The 18,210-nt window shown below is 43.6% G+C and overlaps 1 protein-coding gene across 3 annotated transcripts in view; it reads right to left on the reverse strand.

The window, feature by feature from the left end:
* Positions 1–18,210, reverse strand: part of LOC129834645 (alpha-ketoglutarate-dependent dioxygenase FTO-like) — a 210,444-nt gene that overhangs the window by 117,880 nt on the left and 74,354 nt on the right. For all 3 annotated transcript variants that reach the window (XM_055899828.1, XM_055899827.1, XM_055899829.1), the window contains one exon: positions 15,478–15,602. In XM_055899828.1, the coding sequence (XP_055755803.1) occupies positions 15,478–15,602 (125 nt within the window). The remainder of the gene's footprint in view (positions 1–15,477; positions 15,603–18,210) is intronic.

Here is an 18,210-nt window from a genome sequence, read left to right on the forward strand (position 1 = left end):
CTGTTAAGGGGATAAGGAGCAACGGAGCGAAGGGGAAGATGTCTGAGAGATGTCTCTGATTAACCTGTCCCCTCCGATGACAACTACATCACAGAGCTCTGTTCAACAACCGCCCTCCCACCAACACGGCAGCCAGCCCACCCTCACCATCCCCTTCTTCCGGGGCCACACCAGCCACACTAATTAAACAAATGAGAACAAAGCTGTACACAAGTCATTAATGAACAGCTAACGAACACCGATGAAGTTTGGTGTCACATGACATGACATCCCATATCGCCCCTAACGGCCAACGATTCAGCCTATAATGTGGACTGTTGGTTCATGACCTCCCTTCAAGTGACACCCACCTCTCGCCCTGACTTTGTACCCTGTGATGTACCCTTTGTACCCTGTGATCACCCTGTGATGATATGTGGCTCTGGTCATGAAGGACTAGACAGAGGTGATGACAGGCGCACGTTGTTGAGGATTAAAATCATTACATAACAGAAGGCCGTCCCCATCACTTTGCTGTTGACTGACAGACTGTTGTAGACAGATGACTGCTGTTGACTGGCAGAGTGTTGTAGACAGATGACTGCTGTTGACTGGCTGAGTGTTGTAGACAGATGACTGCTGTTGACTGGCTGAGTGTTGTAGACAGATGACTGCTGTTGACTGGCAGAGTGTTGTAGACAGATGACTGCTGTTGACTGGCAGAGTGTTGTAGACAGATGACTGCTGTTGACTGGCAGAGTGTTGTAGACAGATGACTGCTGTTGACTGGCAGAGTGTTGTAGACAGATGACTGCTGTTGACTGGCAGAGTGTTGTAGACAGATGACTGCTGTTGACTGGCAGAGTGTTGTAGACAGATGACTGCTGTTGACTGGCAGAGTGTTGTAGACAGATGACTGCTGTTGACTGGCAGAGTGCTGTAGACAGATGACTGCTGTTGACTGGCAGAGTGTTGTAGACAGATGACTGCTGTTGACTGGCAGAGTGCTGTAGACAGATGACTGCTGTTGACTGGCAGAGTGCTGTAGACAGATGACTGCTGTTGACTGGCAGAGTGTTGTAGACAGATGACTGCTGTTGACTGGCAGAGTGCTGTAGACAGATGACTGCTGTTGACTGGCAGAGTGTTGTAGACAGATGACTGCTGTTGACTGGCAGAGTGCTGTAGACAGATGACTGCTGTTGACTGGCAGTGTTGTAGACAGATGACTGCTGTTGACTGGCAGAGTGTTGCAGACAGATGACTGCTGTTGACTGGCAGAGTGTTGTAGACAGATGACTGCTGTTGACTGGCAGAGTGTTGTAGACAGATGACTGCTGTTGACTGGCAGAGTGTTGTAGACAGATGACTGCTGTTGACTGGCAGAGTGTTGTAGACAGATGACTGCTGTTGACTGGCAGAGTGTTGTAGACAGATGACTGCTGTTGACTGGCAGAGTGTTGTAGACAGATGACTGCTGTTGACTGACAGACTGTTGTAGACAGATGACTGCTGTTGACTGGCAGAGTGTTGTTGACAGATGACTGCTGTAGACTGGCTGAGTGTTGTAGACAGATGACTGCTGTTGACTGGCAGAGTTTTGTAGACAGATGACTGCTGTTGACTGGCAGAGTTTTGTAGACAGATGACTGCTGTAGACTGGCAGACCGCTGTAGACAGATGTCTGCTTGGCTACATGTCTCTATGGAGGTCTATGGAGACTCTTGGGTTAGGGTTAGTGTCAACTCATTCCATGGAGGGCCGAGCGTCTGAGGGTTTTCACTCCTCCCTTGTACTTGCTTGAGGAATTAAGGTCACTAATTAGTAAGGAACTGCCCTCACCTGGTTGTCTCGGTCTTAATTGGAAGGAAAAAACCTGCAGACACTAGTGGAATGAGCTTGACACCCCAGGTCTATGGGAACTCCCCTTGTTGCTGCTATGGGTCTGTGTTAAAAGGAGGTTGTTTTCTGGTAGTTAGTGGACCCTGCCACAGTATGGGGCCTCTCCCTCTGGGTCCTATAGCTCCTGTCACCAGGCCTGTCACTGTGTCACAGCCTGGACTAAAGCAGCCTGGGCCCTGTCCACTCTGTCCCTCTTCATTGTGGAACAAGAAGAGTACCATCTTTCAAATTCCCATCTGGGACAGGGGATCCCCATTGTTCCTCTCTCTGGGTCTCTGTCACTGAGGACACAAAGGACATGTCATCATGGTGGAGGACACAGGGGGGGGGTTAGGAGTAACATGAGAGGAGAAACTCGCTCTCTCTGAGTGGCTCTACAGGGGTGCAACTGGTGGCTGACACAGTGGAGAACTCACCACAGCCTGAACATAACTCCAGGCTGGCCCCTGTGGCCCTACTGTGGCCCCTGCTGACCCCTGGGTTTGATGACAGGCTGGGCCCTTTGTCCGGGAGCACTGTACCTAGGTGAGGGCAGGGGAGGGCAGGGGTAGACAGGGGCAGTAAACAAAGGTGGTGTGGAGGGTGGGAGAAGAGATGATGGCCCCCAGGTCAGAGGACAGTGATGGACAGCTGAGTGATGAGTGCAGCTGTGGACCTGGAAACCTACATCTCTCTATCAATGAGACCTACATCTCTCCTTCTCTCTATCAACGAGACCTCCATCTCTCTATCAACGAGACCTCCATCTCTCTATCAACGAGACCTCCATCTCTCTATCAACGAGACCTCCATCTCTCTATCAACGAGACCTCCATCTCTCTATCAACGAGACCTCCATCTCTCTATCAACGAGCCCTCCATCTCTCTATCAACGAGACCTCCATCTCTCTATCAATGAGACCTCCATCTCTCTATCAACGAGACCTCCATCTCTCTATCAACGAGACCTCCATCTCTCTATCAATGAGACCTCCATCTCTCTATCAATGAGACCTACATCTCCCCTTCTCTCTATCAACGAGACCTCCATCTCTCTATCAACGAGACCTCCAATTCAATTCAATTCAATTCAAGGGGCTTTATTGGCATGGGAAACATGTGTTAACATTGCCAAAGCAAGTGAGGTAGATATTATACAAAAGTGAAATAAACAATACAAATTAACAGTAAACATTACACATACAGAAGTTTCAAAACAATAAAGACATTACAAATGTTATATTATATATATATACAGTGTTGTAACAATGTACAAATTCTTAAAGCACACAAGTTAAAATAAATAAGCATAAATATGGGTTGTATTTACAATGGTGTTTGTTCTTCACTGGTTGCCCTTTTCTTGTGGCAACAGGTCACAAATCTTGCTGCTGTGATGGCACACTGTGGAATTTCTCCCAGTAGATATGGGAGTTTATCAAAATTGGATTTGTTTTCAAATTCTTTGTGGATCTGTGTAATCTGAGGGAAATATGTCTCTTTAATATGGTCATACATTGGGCAGGAGGTTAGGAAGTGCAGCTCAGTTTCCACCTCATTTTGTGGGCAGTGTGCACATAGCCTGTCTTCTCTTGAGAGCCATGTCTGCCTACGGCGGCCTTTCTCAATAGCAAGGCTATGCTCACTGAGTCTGTACATAGTCAAAGCTTTCCTTAAGTTTGGGTCAGTCGCAGTGGTCAGGTATTCTGCCACTGTGTACTCTCTGTTTAGGGCCAAATAGCATTCTAGTTTGCTCTGTTTTTTTGTTAATTCTTTCCAATGTGTCAAGTAATTATCTTTTTGTTTTCTCATGATTTGGTTGGGTCTAATTGTGCTGTTGTCCTGGGGCTCTGTGGGGTGTGTTTGTGTTTGTGAACAGAGCCCTAGGACCAGCTTGCTTAGGGGACTCTTCTCCAGGTTCATCTCTCTGTAGGTGATGGCTTTGTTATGGAAGGTTTGGGAATCGCTTCCTTTTAGGTGGTTGTAGAATTTAACGTCTCTTTTCTGGATTTTGATAATTAGTGGGTATCGGCCTAATTCTGCTCTGCATGCATTATTTGGTGTTCTACGTTGTACACGGAGGATATTTTTGCAGAATTCTGCATGCAGAGTCTCAATTTGGTGTTTGTCCCATTTTGTGAAATCTTGGTTGGTGAGCGGACCCCAGACCTCACAACCATAAAGGGCAATGGGCTCTATGACTGATTCAAGTATTTTTAGCCAGATCCTAATTGGTATGTTGAAATTTATGTTCCTTTTGATGGCATAGAAGGCCCTTCTTGCCTTATCTCTCAGATCGTTCACAGCTTTGTGGAAGTTACCTGTGGTGCTGATGTTTAGGCCGAGGTATGTATAGTTTTTTATGTGCTGTAGGGCAACGGTGTCTAGATGGAATTTGTGGTCCTGGTGACTGGACCACAGGACCCAGGTCTGACAGAATCTGTGCAGAAGATCTAGGTGCTGCTGTAGGCCCTCCTTGGTTGGTGACAGAAGCACCAGATCATCAGCAAACAGTAGACATTTGACTTCGGATTCTAGTAGGGTGAGACCGGGTGCTGCAGACTGTTCTAGTGCCCGCGCCAATTCGTTGATATATATGTTGAAGAGGGTGGGGCTTAAGCTGCATCCCTGTCTCACCCCACGACCCTGTGTGAAGAAATGTGTGTTTTTTGCCAATTTTAACCGCACACTTGTTGTTTGTGTACATGGATTTTATAATGTCGTATGTTTTACCCCCAACACCACTTTCCATCAATTTGTATAGCAGACCCTCATGCCAAATTGAGTCGAAGACTTTTTTGAAATCAACAAAGCATGAGAAGACTTTGCCTTTGTTTTGGTTTGTTTGGTTGTCAATTAGGGTGTGTAGGGTGAATACATGGTCTGTTGTACGGTAATTTGGTAAAAAGCCAATTTGACATTTGCTCAGTACATTGTTTTCATTGAAGAAATGTACGAGTCTGCTGTTAATGATAATGCAGAGGATTTTCCCAAGGTTACCGTTGACGCATATTCCACGGTAGTTATTGGGGTCAAATTTGTCTCCACTTTTGTGGATTGGGGTGATCAGTCCTTGGTTCCAAATATTGGGGAAGATGCCAGAGCTAAGGACGATGTTAAAGAGTTTTAGTATAGCCAATTGGAATTTGTTGTCTGTATATTTGATCATTTCATTAAGGATACCATCAACACCACATGCCTTTTTGGGTTGGAGGGTTTTTATTTTGTCCTGTAACTCATTCAAGGTAATTGGAGAATCCAGTGGGTTCTGGTAGTCTTTAATAGTTGATTCTAGGATTTGTATTTGATCATGTATATGTTTTTGCTCTTTATTCTTTGTTATAGAGCCAAAAAGATTGGAGAAGTGGTTTACCCATACATCTCCATTTTGGATAGATAATTCTTCGTGTTGTTGTTTGTTTAGTTTTTTCCAATTTTCCCAGAATTGGTTAGAGTCTATGGAGTCTTCAATTACATTGAGCTGATTTCTGACGTGCTGTTCCTTCTTTTTCCGTAGTGTATTTCTGTATTGTTTTAGTGATTCACCATAGTCAAGGCGTAGACTCAGGTTTTCCGGGTCTCTATGTTTTTGGTTGGACAGGTTTCTCAATTTATTTCTTAGATTTTTGCATTCTTTATCAAACCATTTGTCATTGTTGTTCATTTTCTTCGGTTTTCTATTTGAGATTTTTAGATTTGATAGGGAAGCTGAGAGGTCAAATATACTGTTAAGATTTTCTACTGCCAAGTTTACACCTTCACTATTGCAGTGGAACATTTTACCCAGGAAGTTGTCTAAAAGGGATTGAATTTGCTGTTGCCTAATTGTTTTTTGGTAGGTTTCCAAACTGCATTCCTTCCATCTATAGCATTTCTTAATGTTACTCAGTTCCTTTGGCTTTGATGCCTCATGATTGACTATTGCTCTGTTCAAGTAGACTGTGATTTTGCTGTGGTCTGATAGGGGTGTCAGTGGGCTGACTGTGAACGCTCTGAGAGACTCTGGGTTGAGGTCAGTGATAAAGTAGTCTACAGTGCTACTGCCAAGAGATGAGCTATAGGTGAACCTACCATAGGAGTCCCCTCGAAGCCTACCATTGACTATGTACATACCCAGCGTGCGACAGAGCTGCAGGAGTTGTGACCCGTTTTTGTTGGTTATGTTGTCATAGTTGTGCCTAGGGGGGCATATGGGGGAGGGAATGCTGTCACCTGCAGGCAGGTGTTTGTCCCCCTGTGTGCTGAGGGTGTCAGGTTCTTGTCCAGTTCTGGCATTTAGGTCGCCACAGACTAATACATGTCCCTGGGCCTGGAAATGATTGATTTCCCCCTCCAGGATGGAGAAGCTGTCTTTAAGCTGACCTACATCTCTCTATCAATGAGACCTCCATCTCTCTATCAACGTGACCTACATCTCTCTATCAACGAGACCTCCATCTCTCTATCAATGAGACCTACATCTCTCAAACAATGAGACCTACATCTCTCCATCTCTCTATCAATGAGACCTACATCTCTCTATCAATGAGACCTCCATCTCTCTATCAATTAGACCTACATCTCTCTATCAACGGGACCTAAATCTCTCTTCATCTATCAATGAGACCTACATCTCTCTATCAATGAGACCTACATCTCTCTCTTAATCTCTCTATCAACGTGACGTACATCTCTCTATCAACGAGACCTACATCTCTCTATCAATGAGACCTACATCTCTCTATCAATGAGACCTAGATCTCTCTATCAATGAGACCTACATCTCTCTATCAACGAGACCTACATCTCTCTATCAACGAGACCTACATCTCCCTATCAACGAGACCTACATCTCTCTATCAACGAGACCTACATCTCTCTATCAACGAGACCTACATCTCTCTATCAACGAGACCTACATCTCTCTATCAACGAGACCTACATCTCTCTATCAACGAGACCTACATCTCTCTATCAACGAGACCTACATCTCTCTATCAATGAGACCTACATCTCTCTATCAATGAGACCTCCATCTCTCTATCAATGAGACCTCCATCTCTCTATCAATGAGACCTACATCTCTCTATCAATGAGACCTACATCTCTCTATCAATGAGACCTACATCTCTCTATCAATGAGACCTACATCTCTCTATCAATGAGACGTACATCTCTCTATCAATGAGACGTACATCTCTCTCTTCATCTCTCTATCAACGGGACCTAAATCTCTCTATGTCCCACTGATCTGATGAGTAGTGTGAGAGAGAATAAAGACCTCAACAATGCTGGTGAGAATAGCTAGATACAGTAAGCAGCTACATGAAAATGAACATATCAGATGTACTGCCGTACTAAAGACTGGGCCAAGTACACACCTACAATAGATTCGTTTCAATCACCTTTTTCAAAGCAAAAGGACTAACAAATATATGCAATTATTACATAACTAAATAGTTTGAGAAAAAATATAGTAGTCTATTTATTCATGGTAAACTAATTAGAAATGACAATGATGGTCATGTTGAACTGTGTGTGGAGAAAAGCATTGTGTAGTCAGGAAGTGTAATGGTTTGAGGTCATGCAGTTTTCCATTGGAAGATGAACTTCCGAGCCCCTGGAATACAGCAGCCCCTTGATTTACGCATTCGAAGCTGTCCAACTGCTTCCCAGGTCAAAGGTCATCGGCTGCTGCCCACTCTCCTACCGTTCTGTCCACACACACAGCGCTCTGTGCATACCGACCGAGAGGACAGGGGCTGCCGTGTCAGCCAGAAACCTTCCTACTGAGTCATAAACACCTACTCTTACCCGCTCTCCTCCCCTCCTCCTCCTCCCCTCCTCCTCCCCTCCTCCCCTCCTCCCCCAGAGGAAAGCTGGGGCTGCACTCTGTTGATCTTACAATCCACAACCGCCCCACACTCCTTTTACACAGAGCCTGGTAAGAGAACAGAGGAGAGGAATGAAAGGGAGGTAGTAAAGAGAGCGAGACACAGAATGAACAGAACAGAATGAAAGAAAAGAAGAGAAAAGCCACAGAGAAGGGCCAGATGGGTACCTTCACAGTCCATTTATCAAACCCAATGTGCCTCCCCCTCTCCTCTCCTCTCCTCCACCTCCTCCTCCCTTCCCCTCCCCGCCGCTCTCATGTCCTAAACCCCCATGTAATTCTGTAATCATTTTCATTATCATATAATGACCTTACAAAGCCTACAGCCGTTTGCACGGTCAGTACAAAATTCACAGCTGTTCCCTTCAGTGTTTGCTCGCCGGCTGTGACAGTGCAGCCTTTTTATTGGTCCAGAGGCGTGACCTTTGGCTCTGATAGGTCGGCACGGGGTCACCTCACTCAGGAAGGTTTGAGGGGGCCGCAGGCAAAGCACAGGTCACAACACCTGTCAATAAGTTAGAACACACTACGGCAAGAAATATAAAGTCCTGATTGATGTCCACACGACAACTAACAACAACCTTCCAGGTCTCTGGCTAGAGGCTCTCCAGATCTAGTCAATGTCAACCTAAAGGGCTCCAGTATAGCAACGCTTCCAGGGGTCATACGTTCTGGATGGCAAAGGATAAGTACCTAGTGTTTACCTTACCCTCATGATGTATTCTTTAACTGCCATGCTACGGAACAGCCCCCTCACTCACTCACATACCTAATAATGGCTGTTTGGAGGGCCACTCACAGGACATTTATCTAAGGACATGGTAGACAGCATATATACAGTAGCAGTCAAGAGTTTGGACACACCGGCTCATTCAAGGGTTTTTCTTTATTTTTACTATTTTCTACATTGTAGATTAATAGTGAAGACATCAAAACGATGAAATAACACAAATGGAATAATGTAGTAGCCAAAAAAAGTAAACAAATCAAAATCTATTTTAGATACTTAAAAGTAGCCACCCTTTGCCTTGATGAAAGCTTTGCACACTCTTGGCATTCTCTCAACCAGCTTCATGAGGTAGTCACCGAGAATGCATTTCAATTAACAGGTGTGACTTGTTAAAAGTACATTTGTGGAATTTCTTTCCATCTTAATGCATCAGTTGTGTTGTGACAAGGTAGGGGGGTATACAGAAGATAGCCCAATTTGGTAAAATACCAAGTTCATATTATGGCAAGAACAGCTCAAATAAGCAAAGAGAAGTCCATCATTACTTTAAGACATGAAGGTCAGTCAAACCGGAAAATTTCAAGAACTTTTAAAGTTTCTTCAAGTGTAGTCGCAAAAACCAAGTGCTATGATGAAACTAGCTCTCATGAGGACTGCCACAGGAAAGGACGACCCAGAGTTACCTCTGCTGCAGAGGATAAGTTCATTATAGTTACCAGCCTCAGAAATCGGCAATTAACTGTATCTCAGATTGCAGCCCAAATAAATGCTTCACAGAGTTCAAGTAACAGACACATCTCAACATCAACTGTTTAGAGGAGACTGCATGAATCAAGCTTTCATGATCGAATTGCTGCAAAAAGAAACCACTACTAAAGGACACCAATAATAAGAAGAGACTTGCTTGGGCCAAAAAACAAGAGCAATGGACATTAGACTGGTGGAAATCTGTCCTTTGGTCTGATGAGTCCAAACTTGAGATTTTTGGTTCTAACCGCCGTGTCTTTGTGAGACGCAGAATAGGTGAACGGATGATCTCCGCATGTTTGGTTCCCACCGTGAAGCATGGAGGAGGTGTGATGGTGCTTTGCTGGTGACACTGTCAGTGATTTATTTAGAATTCAAGCACACTTAACGAGCATGGCTACCACATCATTCTGCAGCGATACACCATCCCATCTGGTTTGCACTTAGTGGGACTGTAATTTGTTTTTCAACAGGACAATTACCCAAAACACACCTCCAGGCTGTGTATGGGCTATTTGACCAAGAAGGAGAGTGATGGAGTGCTGCATCGGATGACCTGGCCTCCACAATCATCCGACCTCAACCAAATTGAGATGGTTAGGGATGAGTTGGACCGATGAAGGAAACGCAGCCAACAAGTGCTCAGCATATGTGGGAACTCCTTCAAGACTGTTGGAAAAGCATTCCTCATGAAGCTGGTTGAGAGAATGCCAAGAGTGTGCAAAGCTGTCATCAAGGCAAAGGGTGGCTATTTTGAAGAATCTCAAATAACATACGTTTGGTTACTACATGATTCCATATGTGTTATTTCATAGTTTTGATGTCTTCACTATTATTTTACAATGTAGAAAATAGTAAAAATAAAGAAAAACCCTTGAATGAGTCGGTGTGTCCAAAACTTTTGACTGGTACTGTATATCAAAGCGTTCTCAATATGCACCCACCAGAAACCATGTTACAGGACAAAAAGCTCATAAGAATAAGAGAGGCCTCATAACTTCATTGTTGCAGTGGGGATGAATGAATGGATATACTGCCCTCACAGTGCTGGGGGAGCGAAGACATTCCTCACACTGAGTACCCATAAGTCACTGGTGAAGACCTGGCGGTCACGGGGAACATCTCTCCTTTCCTCTCTCTCTCTCTCTCTCTCTATAGTGGTAAAAACGCCTGAGGGAATACTGGGCTGAGAGCTAGCAGGCACAGGTTTGCTGAGCGCTCTGGTGCTTTAACTGGTGGTGTTTAAGAAACTAAAGTCAGGGGAAACTTCATCAATCAGCTTGCTGTGCTTATGTTTCTGTGCCTTTAGCTGGAGTAATCCATCATGTTGTTTTGTGTTCTGAAACCTTTAGCGAGCATTATTCTCCGAAGGGTTTCCATGGAAACAAAAGAACAGCAGAACGCAGACAGTGGAGCCTGTTGAATAGTGAGTCTACTGAAACCTAATTAAAATTTCATATAAATATAAAACATTAAAACAGTCAAATTAATCTACTGGTTCATTTTAAAAAGTACAATTTTGGTGGTTTTATTGAAATAAATTAATGTTTAAATCTGTCAGACTAAACTGAGCTGAACTTTGGTCTCTCTCTAATATATCAACATTCATATAGTTTATCTTTGATTAGGAACAATGAAACTACTTCAGAACAAAATCCTGCAGAGACCCCAAAGTGTAGCTATCTTTCATCACAAAGTGTTTCTTTTCCCTTATCCCTCCATATCTCAAATCATTATCAGAATCTTAACATTGCGCGAGGCCATGTGTTTCGTTTTGTCTAAACATCGTCTGTTGACGGCCACTTCACAGACGACCCCCAGCTTGCTTTTTGGGGAGAGGCATTATCTGCGTGCAGAGAGATAGGGAGCAGTCGGAGTTCAAACCCATTACGGCTGCGTATGTGTGTGTATATGTCTGTGTGTGTCTGTGTGTGTGTGTGTGTGTGTGGTGCTGTGTGTATGTCTATGTGTGTGTGTGTGTGTGGTGCTGTCCCCCCAATCTAATCACTCTATCCTGCTGATTAAATAAACTCCTGTCTGAACTGAAGACAGGGACCCTGCATTTCCTGTCCTGAGCCTTGTTATTGGTTTCCCTGCGATGTGTGAGGGCTGGGCTGTGTGCGTGTGTAAGTGTGCGTGTGCGTGCGTGTGTGTGTGCGACTGGGCTGGACTAGGAGGGTGGTACAGACATTTGTGGGTTGGGAGTGTGGGTGTTGTAGTAGTGTTGGGGGGTGGGTGTAGTGACTAGTGGGATGGTTTCTAGCTTTCAGCACCTGCGTTAGGAATGCAGTTCAGATGGCCAGCCCTCCCTCCTTCCCTCCTCCAGAGAGGCAGAGAGGCCGGGCTAGGCATCAACGCAGGCCGACGAGGTGTGTGGAAACTGTCTGTTTACAAGAATCATCTGGTCAGGGTGTAGCTCGGGTCAACAAGAGGGGACACATCAAAACAAAGGCGGGACACAGGGTTATGGGGGAAATAGGGGGTATGGAGGGGAGAGGGTGGGGGCTGTCTGTACAGATATCCATCTGTAGTGTGTGTGTGTTTGTCCCTGATTGGTATTCATCTGTAGTGTGTAGTCTGTGTCTGTTTGTCCCTAGTTGGTAGTAATCTGTAGTATGTAGTCTGTGTGTGTGTGTTTGTCCCTGGTTGGTATTAATCTGTAGTATGTAGTCTGTGTCTGTTTGTCCCTAGTTGGTATTAATCTGTAGTATGTAGTCTGTGTGTGTGTGTGTTTGTCCCTGGTTGGTATTCATCAGTAGTGTGTAGTCTGTGTGTGTTCATTCACCTCCAAGCTCTTTAGGATCTTACCAGAGCCAGGGCCGGAGTCTCGTCTGCCCCTGAACACAGGGTGTCCAGGCTGGGACACACAGGGAGGGAGAGGCCCTTACAGCTGGGGCCTAGTGGCTGATTATGACCCCCCTCAACTGCTTTGGTGCCGTTGTCTCAGAAAGACACACACTAAGCTACACACACACAGGCATACAACACACAGGAATGCACACACACACATCTTTGCGCACGCACACGCACACACACACAGGAACATACACACACTACACATTATAGACACACATTATTACATATACATCCTCATAAACTGGGTGGTTTATGAAAGCTGATTGGCTGACAGTCGTGGTATGTCAGACCATATACCATGGGTACGACAAAACCACCTCAGTGATTTATGGTATATGGCCAATATACCATGGCTAAGGGGTTGTATCCAGGCACTCCGCGTTGAGTCGTGCGTTAGGACAGCCCTTAGCTGTGGTATATTGGCCATATAACACACCCCCTCTGGTCTTACTATTTAATTACACTGTTGGATTCTGGAGTAAACTTTGAACATTGTTGTACTCAGAGTATAGGAACATTAGTTACACAAGTGACATGAGGGGTGCCATAATGAAGCTTGGGAGGGACTGAGTGCAGGGGAAAATCATTTGTGACAGTACTGATAGGGGGAGAAACCGTTGAAGGCTCATATCACTTAGTTCCCTGCTTAGCGAGAAGGATGCAATGTTTAGAGATAAGGAGGAGACTCACCCAAAGTGGGGTATGAATACCACCAGGGGGGAAGCCATGTCTTTTGTCTAAATACAGCTGTGTCGACCCTTTGGGAAGAATTCAACTTGGTTAAGCTTCTCTAGTGTCCGTGAGTTATTTACTCTGAAAATTAGACCCTAACAATACCATGGCATTGTTGTATACTTATTTCTGATTGGCTTGAAGGGCATTCTAGAGCTTGCATTATTTCCAACGTTGCCAACTTTGTGACTTTTCAGACCCCTCCAGCGACTTTTATTGGTAAAATATTCTAGCTACTATTCACACTGGTGTGTGGTGGAACACACCTTCCACATCGTGCATTGTTTTCAATAGAACGCATAGCACCTCGTTCATTATCCCTTACATAACATCCTCCCACACAAAACACATGATGTTGTGTGTGGGAGGGTGTTATGGGTGTATATGTAATAATATGTAGTGTGTGTGGGTCAAAGTTCTAATAGGGGGTGCTTATAATTGTCCTGTTTCACTGCAGGTACAAGCGGGTAACCTGTACGAGTGTGAGGTGTGAAATGTACATCCCAACTCACCCTGAGACACCCTCGGAGAGCGGCTGTGTGTGTGTGTGTGTGTGTGTGTGTCTTTCTGAGAAAAAGGCACTGAAACAGTAGAGAGGGGGGGGGGGGTTACCACTGGAGACAGAGATGGAACAGCTAAAACAAACACATGATGTTTTGTGTGGGAGGGTGTTATGGGTGTATATGTAATAACATGTAGGGTGTTCACCCACTCTGGGCAGAGTGGGTGAAAAGGCGCTTTGCTTATGAAATTTCACTTCCTTACGTTATAAAATACATCTTAACAAGACAAATATTATTATTCATGTTCAGAGTCGTTCAGTGGGGTGTTTCTCTAAAAGCTACATTTGCATGACACGAGCCGGATTAAATGTAAAAGGCTTTGGAAAAAGAAGCTTGGTATTCGCTCAGTGCTCCGTTGACATTTCACAGAGATACGCTTGTTTTTGTGAGAAATCTCAGAAAGAGTACTGGAATTTCAAATTAATATTAAAAGCGTATACTAAAATAAGAAAATACTACATGTCCTGTCTCAAAATCTATATCCATCTGACCTCTATACTGTTTTCTGTCCTGTGGATTCAAGAAGAAAGTTCAACGGGAAAGAGAAGCTGTCAAGTAGCCAGGAGCCTTAATTCATGGACAGAGTCCAGCCTGGCAGACGCCATGCAATTTTACAGATTTTTGACCACTTTTTTTCTCTGGCCTCCATTGATTTAGTCACACTAATTCTGGCCGTCCTACAAGGTTCTGATAGAGAGATGAGGTTTGGACCATTGATTTAGTCACACTAATTCTGGCCGTCCTACAAGGTTCTGATAGAGAGATGAGGTTTGGACCATTGATCTAGTCACACTAATTCTGGCCGTCCTACAAGGTTCTGATAGAGAGATGAGGTTTGGACCATTGATTTAGTCACACTAATTCTGGCCGTCCTACAAGGTTCTGATAGAGAGATGAGGTTTGGACCATTGATTTAGTCACACTAATTCTGGCCGTCCTACAAGGTTCTGATAGAGAGATGAGGTTTGGACCATTGATTTAGTCACACTAATTCTGGCCGTCCTACAAGGTTCTGATAGAGAGATGAGGTTTGGACCATTGATTTAGTCACACTAATTCTGGCCGTCCTACAAGGTTCTGATAGAGACATGAGGTTTGGACCATTGATTTAGTCACACTAATTCTGGCCGTCCTACAAGGTTCTGATAGAGAGATGAGGTTTGGACCATTGATTTAGTCACACTAATTCTGGCCGTCCTACAAGGTTCTGATAGAGAGATGAGGTTTGGACCATTGATTTAGTCACACTAATTCTGGCCGTCCTACAAGGTTCTGATACAGAGATGAGGTTTGGACCATTGGTTTTCCGTCATTATTTAACCCACTGGGCAAAATATGAGTTTTTGTGTGTGTGTGTGTGTGTGAGAGCACAGATGTGTGTGTGCATTCCTGTGTATGAATGCCTGTGTGTGTGGTTAAGTGTGTGTCTTTCTGAGACAAGGGCACCAAAGCAGTGGGGTGGGGGGGGTACCACTACCAGAGTGGAGACAGAGATGGAACAGCTAAAACAAACATATGATGTTTTGTGTGGGAGGGTGTTATGGGTGTATATGTAATAACATGTGTGTATAATATGTATTGTGTGTGTGGGGGTGTGGACAGAGAGAACAGCTACCAGAGTGGAGGGAGAGATGGAACAGCTAAAACAACATGGTTGTGAGTGTGAGGCCTTGCTTTATCTGAATGAATGGGCTCTGTCTCTGTTCTAATCCTGGACTGGGCCTCATCTAGGGGAAGGAAGTTACTGGGCTATCCAATCCAAGACACATGTCACCCTGATAGCTGCTAGGTCCAAGGACCCCTCACTACACACAACCTCCAACACCCACGTCAGATCTGCAGACTATCTGAGGAATTCACTTCACATCACCTCCATTCCTACTCAAATTTCAACAATACTGATTCCTTTAAGTGTTTTTTTTCACACAATTGAAAGTGTAACAGGGTGTGATTCTTGAACATGTGCCATCCAGACAAGTGTGCTTGTTTACACATTTCAACATTGTTGTGTGTCAGTTTCTGTTTACTGTTGTTGATGTTGTTGTTTACTGTTGTTGATGTTGTTGTTTACTGTTGTTGATGGTGTTGTTTACTGTTGTTGGTGGTTATTTGTTTACCTGTCTCTCCAGGTCTGCCTGTGCTGCTGTCTGTCTGTCAGGGCAGTTAGCAGGGTCTCCGCCATCTCTCTCCTGCCCTCCTCCGGTTGTCCCTCTTCCTCCACCGCTGCCAGTAAGAGTTGTGTCTGAAAGATAGGTAGTAAACAGGAAATGATATATTAAAATGACATGGTTCCATATCTCGATTCTGTCTATGAATCCAAAGTAAACCATATCTCAGACTAATCAGGCCTAATTTGGCGCAGGCGGAATTTGAGTGGTTCTGAACACTTCCTGACTCGCCCGTTCGAGCTACAGACTTCCTGGACATGTCATTAGATGCGTCTATTTGTCCTGGATACACCCATAGCAGACTCTTGCGTCGGCGAGACAACATTCAGAAACCGGTTGTTCTCACGAAAACGTCTCTAAAGTCTGAACAGTTTGAGCTACAGACTATTATGACCCCATCATGGCATCAAAGCCTAGACTCTCACGAAGACGGACGTACTGTCTGTTTTGCTCTACGACGATCACAAGCCACACTCGTTAGAACGTAAGGTTGTTTTTTTTACATTGAAACTCATAAATAAGTATTGCATTGTGATAATTCCCGATGTTTGCTGATCTTTCTTTTAGCTCCCAGACAGACATGAAACACTTAGACAGAGGCAGACATGTTTTGTGGATATAATAGTACATTTCAGCAATTTCTGCCCAGGGCTATAATGCAGGGAATAGAGTCTATAATGCAGGGAATAGTGCCGATAATGCAGAGAATAGTGCTGATAATGCAGGGAATAGAGTCTATAATGCAGAGAATAGAGTATATAATGCAGGGAATAGAGTCTTTAATGCAGAGAATAGAGTCTATAATGCAGGGAACAGAGTATATAATGCAGGGAATAGAGTCTTTAATGCAGGGAATAGAGTATATTATGCAGGGAATAGAGTCTATAATGCAGGGAATAGTGCTGATAATGCAGGGAATAGAGTCTATAATGCAGGGAATAGAGTCTATAATGCAGGGAATAGTGCCGATAATGCAGGGAATAGAGTATATAATGCAGGGAATAGCGTCTATAATGCAGGGAATAGAGTCTATAATGCAGGGAATAGAGTATATAATGCAGGGAATAGAGTCTATAATGCATGGAATAGTCTATAATGCATGGAATAGAGTCTATAATGTATGGAATAGCGTCTATAATGCAGGGAATATAGTCTATAATGCAGGGAATAGAGTATATTATGCAGGGAATAGAGTCTAAAATGCATGGAATAGTCTATAATGTATGGAATAGAATCTATGATGCAAGTAATACCGTCTATAATGTATGGAATAGAGTCTATAATGTATGGAATAGAGTCTATAATGTATGGAATAGCGTCTATAATGCAGGGAATGGAGTATATTATACAGGGAATGGAGTCTATAATGCAGGGAATAGCGCCTATAATGAAGGAAATAGCGTCTATAATGCATGGAATAGAGTCTATAATCCATGGAATAGAGTCTATAATGCATGGAACAGTCTATGATGCATGGAACAGTCTATAATGCAGGGAATAGTGTCTATAATGCATGGAATATAGTCTATAATGCAGTGAATAGAGTATATAATGCAGGGAATAGAGTCTATAATGCAGGGAATAGAGTCCATAATGCAGGGAATAGAGTATATAATGCAGGGAATAGTGTCTATAATGCAGGGAATAGAGTATATAATGCAGGGAATAGAGTCTATAATGCATGGAATAGTCTATAATGCATGGAATAGAGTCTATAATGTATGGAATAGCGTCTATAATGGAGGGAATATAGTCTATAATGCAGGGAATAGAGTATATTATGCAGGGAATAGAGTATATTATACAGGGAATGGAGTCTATAATGCAGGGAATAGAGTCTATAATGCAGGGAATAGAGTCTATAATGCATGGAATAGTCTATAATGCATGGAATAGAGTCTATAATGTATGGAATAGCGTCTATAATGGAGGGAATATAGTCTATAATGCAGGGAATAGAGTATATTATGCAGGGAATAGAGTCTAAAATGCATGGAATAGTCTATAATGTATGGAATAGAATCTATGATGCAAGTAAAATCGTCTATAATGTATGGAATAGAGTCTATAATGTATGGAATAGAGTCTATAATGCAGGGAATAGAGTATATTATACAGGGAATGGAGTCTATAATGCAGGGAATAGCGCCTATAATGAAGGAAATAGCGTCTATAATGCATGGAATAGAGTCTATAATCCATGGAATAGAGTCTATAATGCATGGAACAGTCTATAATGTATGGAACAGTCTATAATGCAGGGCATAGTGTCTATAATGAATGGAATATAGTCTATAATGCAGGGAATAGAGTATATAATGCAGGGAATAGAGTCTATAATGCAGGGAATAGAGTCCATAATGCAGGGAATAGACTCTATAATGCAGGGAATAGAGTCCATAATGCAGGGAATAGAGTCTATAATGCAGGGAATAGTGTCTATAATGCAGGGAATAGAGTCCATAATGCAGGGAATAGAGTCCATAATGCAGGGAATAGAGTCCATAATGCAGGGAATAGAGTCTATAATGCATGGAATAGAGTCTATAATGCAGGGAATAGAGTCCATAATGCAGGGAATAGAGTCCATAATGCAGGGATTAGAGTCTATAATGCAGGGAATAGAGTCTATAATGCAGGGAAGAGTCTATAATGCAGGGAATAGTGTCCATAATGCAGGGA

This window comes from Salvelinus fontinalis, chromosome 35 (genome assembly GCF_029448725.1).
Source record: "Salvelinus fontinalis isolate EN_2023a chromosome 35, ASM2944872v1, whole genome shotgun sequence".
NCBI lineage: Eukaryota > Metazoa > Chordata > Actinopteri > Salmoniformes > Salmonidae > Salvelinus > Salvelinus fontinalis.